At 35.1% G+C, this 12,135-nt stretch overlaps 1 protein-coding gene across 3 annotated transcripts in view; it reads right to left on the reverse strand.

Moving 5' to 3' along the window:
• Window positions 1-184: 184 nt before the first annotated feature.
• NAA20 (N(alpha)-acetyltransferase 20, NatB catalytic subunit) overlaps window positions 185-12,135 on the reverse strand; it is an 18,761-nt gene continuing 6,810 nt past the window's right edge. The window contains exons 2-7 of one of the 3 annotated variants that reach the window (XM_025040041.1): window positions 10,099-10,123; window positions 9,612-9,698; window positions 7,224-7,290; window positions 6,657-6,792; window positions 1,173-1,285; window positions 185-702 (exon numbers count right to left, since the gene is read on the reverse strand). In XM_025040041.1, the coding sequence (XP_024895809.1) occupies window positions 617-702; window positions 1,173-1,285; window positions 6,657-6,792; window positions 7,224-7,290; window positions 9,612-9,698; window positions 10,099-10,123 (514 nt within the window). In that variant the 3' untranslated portion in view covers window positions 185-616. Of the gene's footprint in view, window positions 703-1,172; window positions 1,319-6,656; window positions 6,793-7,223; window positions 7,315-9,611; window positions 9,699-10,098; window positions 10,124-12,135 lie in introns of all 3 variants that reach the window. The other 2 variants (XM_015597025.2, XM_006921551.3) reach the window with 2 other exon arrangements.

Raw genomic sequence — 12,135 nt, forward strand, 5'->3', positions numbered from 1 at the left:
GTATGAAAACAAGTAACTGGGAAGAATTTACTACACAATAAGAAGGAAGCTTAAGTATGCTGGCCAAAGGATTGTTTCAAGTATGCATTTTTAAAATGTTTTATATATAAGTCAGAAACTTAACAACATATCCTAAATGCTTTCTCAATCCAGTTATAAATGAACAACAAACTTACAAAAAATATTGAGTCAACAGTGCATTTTATTATACATCTTAGATTTATACATTTCATATATACTTTTAAAGCTTCAATTAATAGTTCAATACAAAATAAAAAAATATATAAGCAGCAGTGGTTCTCAGGCACAGAAATTAGGAGGATTGGAGCAAGTTTTTTCCTAGCATATAGTGAATATTATGAACCATGATAGTGGAATGTTTCCTTCTGACGTAGCTGCCTTTCTGATTGAATTTTATTACAGTGGACAGCTTTAGTAGATATGATATTACTAACTAGAAACAATGAGATTTAAAATAAGTTCATAACCTAAATTTTCTTGAAGTCTTTAAGACCTAAATGATTACTTTTCTCTAATAGAACTCCAAGATCATCCAATGAAAATAATATTGTCCATAAAATATCTGGAGCATCAGCCTAAGAACCACTGCCCATGGTTATTCAATGTCTTCAGGCCTCACAGGATGAGGTAATGGTATAATGGATTTCTTCTCAGTGTCTCTGGAAAGTGCTTTCCTCATATCTGTTAGGAAGCAAAGTTTAATGTAAGTACCCAAATATCAAAACATTTTATATCAAAATTTAAAGTACAAAAAGTTCCCATAAGAAGTTTTGTCAACTTCTATCAGATTCCAAGAGAATTCGTCTTTATATAATTGAGACCCAGTCACAATAACCAGACAATAACCAACTGAGATTCAGCTCTCCATACAAATGTTCTTTTGACAGAATCTTAGTAAAATGACATGCCTATAACATAGTAAGACAGTAATTGATGGTAATTAGTCATTGGTTGGTTAATATAAGTTGATTAGTGTTAGGTTCGTAAAGGCACGTTTAAGGAGATTTAAATATTATAGCTCAAATTTAAAATATTAAGTCCAACAAATATGATTCACTTAAATTTATTAAAACTCTTGGATATTTCAGTTTGTGGAATGAATGTAAATGTTCAGCTTCTTCTTGGTGATTCTGCCACAGAAGGGAGCTGTCCGTAAGCATCCTCGTCAGGCTCCCCATTGCTGGCTGAATAGTACTCTATGACCGTCCGGTATACGCTGTAGCCCAACTGCTTGTACATGTTGACTGCAACTTGATTAGATACTCTTACAAAGAGATCAACAAAAAATCCACCTTTTCTTTATTTTTTTTTAAAAAAAGAAAAGTTAAAATGTGAGAAATCCTAAAAACATATTTTTAACAATAACTTTTGCTTTTACTTTGACTACTCAGAATAGTAATAAGACCTCGCAGCTGATTACATCATAAATGAACTTTATATTGCTGAAGATTTATAACAATTATTTTGCAGTATAAAAAGATGACTGCATACTAATATTTAAAACCTACAATATATGAAAACATTTAAAAGCAATATGTGCTTTTTAAAAAGCTTTTTTTTTTTTACAGTTCGGTTACTTGGCTTAAAAAAAATACTGTGTATTTTATGTTGCAGTAATTGATATGCTCATTTTACCAATTACTTTCTCACATGCACAAATTAAAGACTTGGAAGCAAGCACCAAAAATTATTAAAAAATAAAATAAAAAGAAGCAAGCATCAGTGTGGCCATAGCCCAAGTATAGCTATAACATTGGTCACAGCCCTGAAGCCCTCAGGTCCCTCTGGTCAGTGACAGTCCCACCTTTACCCAGAGGTCTTCACATTCTGACTCTTGTAATCATTAGCTCCTTGCTTTTTGCTGTAGATTTACCACCTATTATAGTTTAGTTTCTCCTGTTTATAAACTTATATAAATGCAAACATACTTTATATATTTTTTTCACTTTATATATACTTTAGTGATCTGCCTCTCTCAATATTGTACAAGTCAGTCTTGGGGTACCTGGAGCTTGTTCTTCATTGTGCTTAGCATTCAATGGACGACTATACTACAAATTGTGGTCCTACAGATAAACATTTCCGGTTTTTACTGTAACAAACTGTGCTGATAATATTTTTGTCTTGTGTCTCATGGTACAGTATCTAAAGTCTACCACTAGGTGTGTCATCAGTGGCTTATGGGAGTATGCACATCTTCAACTTTATTAGATAATGTCTATTTCTCAGCCTGCTTTCCCTATACTCCTACAGAAGCGGTTAAGACTCCATTCCCACAGTACCAAGACTTAGTGTGTCAGACATTTCTATTTTTGAAAATTCTATGGTATAATGGTTATCTCAGGGTATTAACTGGCACTTTGGATTACTAACAAGACTGTATATTTTGTTGGCCATTTAGATTTCTTGTTCTGTAGTCCTTATTGGTCATTCACACATTTTTCTTTTTCTCTCCAGAGATATAGTTCTTTATGTATATCTTTTTCCATTTTGTAGCTGGTCTTGTCATTATCTTTATGTATCTTTTAATGAACCAAGTTACTTGACTTCAGTGAACTTGAATATATGAACCTTTCCTTAACAGTCAGTACTATTCATATCTTATTTCAGAAGTTCTTTTCTACCCTGAGCTCATGGAGACACTCATATTATCTTCAAATGGCTTTTTAATTTTGCTTTTCATATCCAGGTTTTTAATAAATCTGGAATTGGTTTGTATATAGAAAGATAGTAATCTAGGGAAAATTTCTTTCCATATGGATATCCAGTTGTGCCCCCACTTTTATGAAGTAAACCCTTTCACCATGGATCTGCAATTGCTTACTCTGAGAATGTAGAAATCCATGTATTCTTTGGTCTGTTTCTCAAATTCAGTTCCACTGGCCTAGACATCTACACCAGTCCTAACACACAGTCTTACTCATTATTGCAGTTTGAAATCTGGAAGGGCAAATCCACCCATTTTTTTTGTTTTTTAGGAATATATTGTCTCTTTTTGGTTCTTTCCATTTCCCTGTAAGTTTTTAGAATCATCTTAAGTCCCACAAAAAATACTTGAGATTTTGATTGCAATTACATTGGCTGTTTGAACCAGTTACCAATTTACTCTATCAAGTCCTGTAAGCCACAGAGGTAGTTTATCTTTCCACTTAGGTCCTCTTTAATGTCTCTCTCATAGTTTTATAAACTTTAGAGGGCTTGCACAATTTTTGTTAGATTTTTTTCTCTAAGGGCTTAAGTTAATGTTTGTGGGGGTTTTTGCTTTATTTTTAGGTTTAATGTATTTTGATGCCACTGTAAATGGCATCTTTTTCTAAATTTTATTTGTATAGAAATACAATTGAATTTTATACCAGTTTTATATCCAACAACTTTGCTTAACTTTTATTCTAAACGTTTGTAGATACTTGTGGGTTTTTTATTTGTGTAATCTTATATGTGCAAAATGTTTGGTTTCTTCTCAATCCTATCGTTTACTTTTCTTGTTTTATGTGTTGTCTAGTATTTCTAATAAATTAGTGAAGAAGGCTGCCTGTAGGCATCCTTGTCCCCGATTTCAAAGGAAAAGCATTCAGTGCATCACCACCATATATTTACTATAGGTTTTTTGTAGATATTCTATTTTCAGATCAAAGAAGTTCTTCTGTTCCCTAGTTTGCTAACAGTTTTTTATCAAGAACAAATACTGGATTTTATCAAAGCATTTTCTGCACTTACTAAGAAATGTTCTTTAATCGGTTACTGTGGAATATATTTACAGAATTTCTAATGTTAAACCAACCTCCCCCTAGTATACCATCCTTTTTATGAATTGTTAGATCCATTTTGCTAAGATTTTTCTGGGATTTTTGCATCTATAATGAAATTTTCCTTGAATTTTCCTCTCTAATATTTCTTGTCAGATTTTGTTATCAAGGTTATCCTAGCCTTAATTAAAAGAGGAATATTCCCTGTTTTTATGTAAAATTGAACTTATAGTCATTATTTCTTAAATAGTTGGTAAAATTTGCCTGAGAAGCCACAGTTTTCTTTATGGAAAGATTTTTGCCTACTGATTGAAATTCTTTAAGGCTGGGGTCAGCTCACAACCTATTTTTGTACTGCTCTCAAGCTAAGAATGTTCTTTTTTTTTTTTTTTTTACAATTGTGAAAAGTTGTTTTAAAAAGAGAGAAAACAATATGTGTTAGCCTAAATATTTACTGTTTGGCCCAGCAAAAGTTTGTTGAGCCCTATTCTATAACCTTAATCAATCTGTCTGACTGGTAACAGTAAGCATGTTCAAATCTCCCATTATAATGATAATTTGTCTGTTTCTCGTAGTTTTGCCAAGTCTTGCATTTTTACTCTGAATCTATATCACTGGGTACATAAAATTTTTTATTATTACATTTTCCTGATGGATTATCAATATTCAGTGACTTTTTTACTTTGGTAATTATTGAACTATAATGTAACTATTGTTAATTTAAGTGTATCAACTGTCTTTTGGTAATAATTTGCATAATTTAAAATTTTCTTTACTTTCAATCTTTCTGTATCTTTAATCTTTACATAGTTCCTATAAACAGTTCTGACAGTCTCTTTTTTTAATTTTAAATTTAATGTCATAGGAACACTTAACATGATATTCCCTCTTAATAAATTTTAAATGTGCAATATGTTACTGTTGACTGTAGAAAATGCTGTACAACAGACCCTAGAGCTTATTCATCTGGCTTAACTGAGATTTTATGCCTGCTTATTAGTAACTCTCCACTTCCCCCTCCCCTAGCCCCTGGCTACCATTATTCATTCCACATTTTGATTCTATGAATTTAACTATTTTAGATATCTCATGTAAGTAGAATCATGTGGTATTTGTCTTTCTGTGACTGGCTTATTTCACTTAACATAATGTCCTCAAGTCTTTTGACTTTTAACTCGAATCAGTAGTCCACTAACATTTACTGTTGTAATTACTGTTAATATTTGGATTCATGGCAGCCATCTTATTTCATGCTTTTTGTTTTGTCACTCGAATTTCCTTTTTCTCTCTTTTATTGAAATGATTTTTATCATTCCATTTTTTCCTCTACTTGTTTGGAAATTACATAGTTTCTATTTTTACTATATACATTTAAAAATACATGAATATATGTATGGATATAGATATACACATACCCATACAAATAAAGGTCACTTAAATTTTAAGCAACTATTCTAAAATAATGAAGGTTTAAAAACTGGAAGGGAAGGGAGTTGAGTAGTTTTCTACTTTAAGAGATAAAGAACCTATCCTATAAACACATTAAATCATATGTGCAAGGTCGTAACTAATTAGAACCCATTTCTGAATTCCCCACTTACTATATAATAATGCCAAATACTTTTTTCAACATATATACCATTAACAAAAATGTATAAACTATAATCTTGCTAAAAATTTCCTCCTCTTCCTTGTTCAGTCTAGAGAGAATTTTTCAAATTCTTAAGGACTAGAGTTGTTTCTTTTTCAGCTAATACTATTTCCTCTCTTCTCTGAATGAGCTCAAGTTCCTCCTGCCACCAGCTTGGCTCAGAGCATTTTCAAGCCATGGTTACTTCTTTAAAACTTACCTTTAATTAAAGCAGAAACCCTCACAAGGCCTTCTCAGCAGCTACTCCCTTTCCTATATACTTCTAGGCATTTGGAGTAGAGGAAAAAATGGCAGCTGCACAACTGGTTAAATTTAAACACGCATCTCTTATCTCTTCTAGAATGGGCTAGCAGGAGGTTGTCCTCTCTTTAAATTACCATATTACTTTCAACTCACATAATGAGGATGTTTGAGATATACAACAGGTCTTAAAAAAAAAAAAAAGCCATAATGGCAGTTCCCAAAACTGCTCCACGGTACTCCAGGATGCACAAAACTCATAGAGGTGCTGCAGGATATTTCAAATGTTCAGGGAAAACACCAATCTTAATATCAGGTACTAGCAAACTACTAGTTTGATGTAGTTAATAATTGCAATATTATATCATGTTACATTCCTTTTGATGACATAGTATCTTTTTGAAGCCAGGTTTGGGGCAGTTTCTGTAATTTAAAAAAAAACAAACCCAATGCCACATGAAAATCAGTTTGAAACAGGAAAGAAGGTAGTTGTGTTGAATCTGTTTGCAAGGTTTGAGAAATCATGCAGTGCTCAAGAAGTGCACACATCTCACTAGCAGGTAACCACAGTTATTTTACAATGAAATAAAAATATTTTCTTTCATTGTTTATTTTTTCCAAATAGCAACTAGGTTGTGAGGCCACATATTAAGCAGTTAGAGCATAACTGCTTATTAAGATGCAGAGAATTTGGGAACACCTGCCATAATTGCAAGAATACTAAAAGAAACCTCAAGGGCTAATCTTTGATTCTACCAGTTAGCCAACTTATAAGCCTATGGCAGGTCATAGGTCAAGTCTGTTTTCCTCAATGGCAAAATAGGGACAATAACACCACTCTGAATATGTGACAGAATTGTGAGGATTACTGGAGGCTAAAAATGAAATTCCTGTAAACAGTAATGCACAATAGATAGTCTAAAGGGGAAAAAATATAAGTGTTCACTGAAAAATGAAATGATTAGGGCTCATAAATTATTTGAAAATCAGGATCTCACCTTTCTGAAATCTCCTCTAATAACTCCATAAGTTTAGCAGCCAAACCAAGGCGTCGAAATTCTGGGGCAACAGACAAAGCTGTGACATGCCCATGCCATTCTTCCCTAGCGACTGAGCCTTCTGCTTTACCCATAACTGCCAACAAAAGATTGCATTCATTAGTAAACACATGGGTTTACACATAAATATAGAATTACTGTTTGGTACATTTTTATTATAAAGGAAACTAATGACAAAGTTTTAATTTTTAAATCCTACTTAAAGTCATCTACCTAATGGTTATTAGTGCTTTTATTTGAAGTTCATTTGTAAATGTCATGCTAAATCTAGTTGTAAAAGCAGAATTAGAAAGTTTTTTAAAAGGAATGATATACTAAAAAAAACTGATTTCAAACACAACTAGAATATGTATTTTTAAAAAATATAAAGTGATTTGTTCAACGGTTTAAAAGGAGATAAAATTATAGGCATCATGATTATACTTTCAAATCTACATTAAATCAGTTGAAAGCTGTATTAAAATATGAACTACCTACCCAAAAAATTACTAGTGGTATTATACTTACTATAACCCATCAACTCTCCACCAGGAGCCTCTGCAACGATGAAATACTCTGGCCAGTGGGCAAGGTACTGTAAGTAAAAAGGAATCCCATACTAGAGTCTTGTTAAGGAATGTGAAAATGCTGTACAGTAACAAGTTCTTCATAAAAGGGATATTTTAAAAAGTCTCCTTTAAGAAGTATATTGTTAAAAAAAGATCTGTATATCCCAGCTCTATATATGTATAATTCCTATAATCATATCGTTATGTGAAATATTTAGGTGGCCTTAATTTCAGAATGGCCTGAACATACCACCTCAAATGTAAATGGAGAACGCACCATCTAATAGAAAGCAGAGAACCAGGACAGATCTGTAATCTGTCTCCCTACTGATCACACTGTACCTAATTCTCTGCATAGCACTTACCATCGCTTGATATTCTTATGTGTTTACTGTCTCCCCTTAGACTATGAGTAATGTGTGCTCTATCCCTGGTGCCTGGAACACAGTAGATGTTCAATGTTTATTTTTCTATAATTGCACTGGAAAATTAATGACTAGTTCCTACTTCAGCGTCAGCTATGAGACTGTGAAAATAACTTTACTTCCAGAGGCAACTTAAGAATTACCCAGTTTTCCTTTCCACTGATTCAAATTCTGCATTTCTAGTAATGTAAATAAAAGCTGACTTAAGAGTGAATGCCTGAATAGTCGGCTCACTACTTAAGTCTTCAACCCCCACGTCCTTACTGATACATACTCATTCCTACATTTCTTATTTTAAGCTTACTGATGCAATTCTATGAAGGGACATCATCAATCCATATATATATTTTTTTAAGTTCCTGGAAAACCTGTTCAGTAAATTCAAACTCTCCTATGAAGGACAAGCTTTATTTTGAATACTCTTCAGACATAACCCTTAATACAGCAGGCCAGCCAGTCTTCCTTCCATCCAGCCACTAACACACCATAATCTCTCCTCCAGCAGAGGAACCCCAGATGCCCACTCATCAACCACTAGGATCTGGCAGGTTACTTTCAAATATGGCTTCACCTGGATTGACACTTTTACTGTAAATTTTAAGGGTAACTGAAAGCACACCATTTAAGATGATTTGCATCCTAATATTTTCCCTTACTATATACAGGGAAAATTGTGTCATTCAAAATTCTTCAAAACCCTTTTACTTATTTTTTAAACATGGAAGGTTTTTAATAAGTCATAATTTTTTTATAAATACAAATGAAAACTTTGGAGATTTTTTGCATTTTCTACTTAACTTTGTTTCTGATATGTAGCCCTGTTGCCTGTACCTACAGTTAATTTTTACTGCTGTATAGTAGTAGTAGTGAAAACAATTTAAATATACTATCTCTGACAATGAACATCTGGGTTATTTCCAGTTTCTCAAAAACTTTTTCAAATCCTTCATGAATACAGAATAATTTAGCTATTTCCTTATTGTTATGTGTGAATGTTATTCCAAAATTTTAATATTAGAATTCTGCAATAAATATTTTTGTAATGACATAACTTAGGGGTTAACAAACATTTTCTGTAAAGGGCCAGATAGTAAATATTCTAGGCTATGTGGTCCCCATGGTCTCTATTGCAACTTACTCAAACTGTAAAAGCCATGGACAAAAGCCACAGACAACAGTAAATTACTCAGCATGGCTTCATTTATTTGTTAAATAAAACTTTAACAAAAACAGGTAATGGGCCAACTTAACTTGGCTCATGCACATTAGTTTGCCAAGCCCTGACATAATTGCCTCTATTGCTTATTTTCCAGTTCCAGGAAATGGAATTACTACTAAGTATTACATTGCCAGTGCCTTCCAGAAAGACTATAGCAGTTTATACTGTCACTCGCAATTTATGAGAATGATCCTGTCACCTCATCAGCACCGAGTTTTATCATTTTTTTAAATTCTTGATAATTTGACAGGTAAAACATATCTCATTTTGGTTTTAATTTGCATGTCTTTTGACTGGTGAGACTGAGCTCCTAATATATTCATTAGCTTCCCATCTGCCCTCTTTTATTAAATTATCAGTTAATATTACCCTTCTACCCTGCAGTAGACATGGATGACAACCCAGAAATCCAACTTGTGTTTTAAGCCACTGAGGTTGTGAGGTAGTGCAACATAACCCAGAGTATCCTAACTTCACACATCTTTACCCATTTTTTTTTTATTGGGGAGCATGATAGATGCTGCTAATTGTTACCCAAAATCTTCTCTTCCTTTTAGTAACAAGCCCCAATTTAAAGTTGGCACATTCCCAGACTCCGTTACAGCTAGATAAGTACAGCATGAGGCAGATGCAGGCCAATGAGATACAGAAGGGCTGCATGGTATTTCCCAAAGGTACCCTTGAAAGGTAAGGACACTCTCACCTTCCCTTCTGTTAATCCTCCTGCAGGAACATGGATGTGATGCCATTTGCTCTGGCAGCCATCTGAGACAGGAAGGCCAATGCCACCCTGAGAATGTAGAGTGGTTCAGGTGGAGAGCCTGATCACTGGTGACTTCATGGAACCACCACCTGCCCTGAACTACTCTTCATCTCCAGACTTCATTCACATCAGACAGAAATAACTCGTCTTGTTGAAGTCACTACTTCTGTTATGTATAGCAATATTACTGAGGGGCAAGCTGGGCAGGGGAGTTGTATTATTATAGAGTTATGAGGTCATTATATTAGCAGCTTGCCAGGCAAATTTAAGACAAATCTTGTTCCTAGTTTTGTTTTTTTAATTTCTTTCATTGTTGCTTATGATAGTTCCTGACCTACAAATTTTAAAGTTTTTCAGTACTTATTTTTTCCTTCTGTTCCTCCATTTTTCTTAATAGCCTTCATTAACTTTTTTTTTAAAAGGATACAGTTTCCGTAAGTGGATCCAAGTTACTGAAAGAAATGAGAAATGTCAATAGTAAGCACTATTTACAAAATCAGTTCAAATAAGCCCACTAAAATTAAAAATAATATGCACAAAGAAATGAAAACACGCTAAATCCACAACTTGAAAACCAACTTTTAGGTCGAGAAAGATGGTTTAAACTACCTAATGGCCATAATGAGCTGTCATAGCAACTATAAAGATATCTATACATTTTCGATTAACTGCTTTTTTTAAAAATTACTTTATAGTTAATATACATCCAAACCTTCCATTTTCTAAATGATAATAAATTGTTAATGGAAGTAGGGACCAACTAGGCATATAAATCACCAGACAGAAGATACAACCAGCCCACTGCAGCAACTGACAGGGCTTTTCCCAACCTGTCTCTGGGCCTTCTTTCCCTGACAATTCTTCCTTTCTCCTTTATTCCACCCTTCAGATGCGGGCTCTCCCCAACTTGGTTTTTGCTTCCCACTATAAAACATTCCCACCTCCTCCCTTCCCCAGTGTCCCCATTCCTATCCTTTCAATTTTGTATTCTCAGAGGAAGCCAGATCTGAATCTGGTGCTGTGCCTCACCAGCGTATTCAATCACAACACTCCGGAATCAGCATTTCTTGAAATACATCTCCACTTCCATCTACAAAGAGTCCTTCCCTCTCACTTTCCTATCCAATTAATGGAACCATTATCTTGCCAGGCTCAAAACAAGCGACCTTCAACCCTTCCTCTTGCACATACAAATTCTTCTTTGGGACCTTTACCAGTGCCCGACAGGCATAATGCATTTCTTTACCTCAGCAGTTCTCAAACATTTTGGTTTCAGAAACTTTACAGTGAAAATTACTGAAGACCCCAAAAAACTTCTATTTATGTGGATTATGTCTATTGATATTTAAAAATTTAAAACATTTATGTTGAAATAATTACATGTTAAGATGAATAACTTTAAAATTGAGACATAACTGAAAAAAAAATGGCGTAGATGAGAGGCTTGGTTCATCCCTCTCACAACCAAATCAAAGTTGTGACAGAAACAGAGCAAACATCAAAAAAAGTTGCCTAGGATCTAGATGAAGAAGTCTTACAACTAGGGAGACAAATAAGAAATCAACTGCCCTGCAATGGGAGGAGGTAGAGTGGGGTGAGGACGTGAAGCTGCCTGGTCCCAAGCAGCTGAGTGGGACAGAAGCTGTGGCAGCTGCTGCTGCAGATGCCGACTAAAGTGGCCATGTCCACGAGTGGCCTTTTGCTGTGAAAATCTGCTCATTCTGAGCACCAGTGCTGGGTGGGCTGCGTGGGGGGCACCAGGGACTTACAAGGGGACACTGAGTTGTCAGAGTGAGGGCCGGAGGTGAGGATCTCTCCCGGACAGAAGTGCTATCAGTATCCATTATTCCTCTGTTGAGACCTTACCCCTCCCAGGGTGCAGACTCAGTGCCACCATAGCTGAGATGTCATCCAACTGGATAACAAGATGTCGCTCCGCCCAAAGGATTCCCTGAAACTCTGCCTCCCCCAACTCCTGTGAGCCCCACCCACACCACATCCTGGTGTATCCTCAGGAGAGTCTGGTGCTCCTTGCTGAACAGCGCCAAGACTCACTAGTGGCAGCTGGCCTCGGTTTCTGGCGTGGCCACTTGAGGCAACTATAAGCACAGCATCTGTGGACTGCTTGCTGAATCTTAACAGGTGGCCCTAGAGGGGCACAGCCTGGGGCTAAACTTGGCCTGCAGCTAAACCCCTCAGGACAGTGCCACTGGATACCTACTAAACAAAGGCACATTAATAAGACCAGGAGTGTTAAGAGCTTTGCTTAGTACACAGAAACAAGACACAGAAAAGCAGCCAAAATGGGTGGACAAAGAAGCAGAAACCATATGAGAGAAGAGAACAGAGATCCGTGAATAATGGAGTCAAGCAATCTAACAGATGCAGAGTTCAAAACACTGGTTATAAAGATGCTCAATGAACTTCGGGGAAGTATAGATGAATTCAGTTATAGCTTTAAAGA

The sequence above is a fragment of the Pteropus alecto genome, unplaced genomic scaffold (assembly GCF_000325575.1).
Source record: "Pteropus alecto unplaced genomic scaffold, ASM32557v1 scaffold45, whole genome shotgun sequence".
Classification (NCBI taxonomy): Eukaryota; Metazoa; Chordata; class Mammalia; order Chiroptera; family Pteropodidae; genus Pteropus; species Pteropus alecto.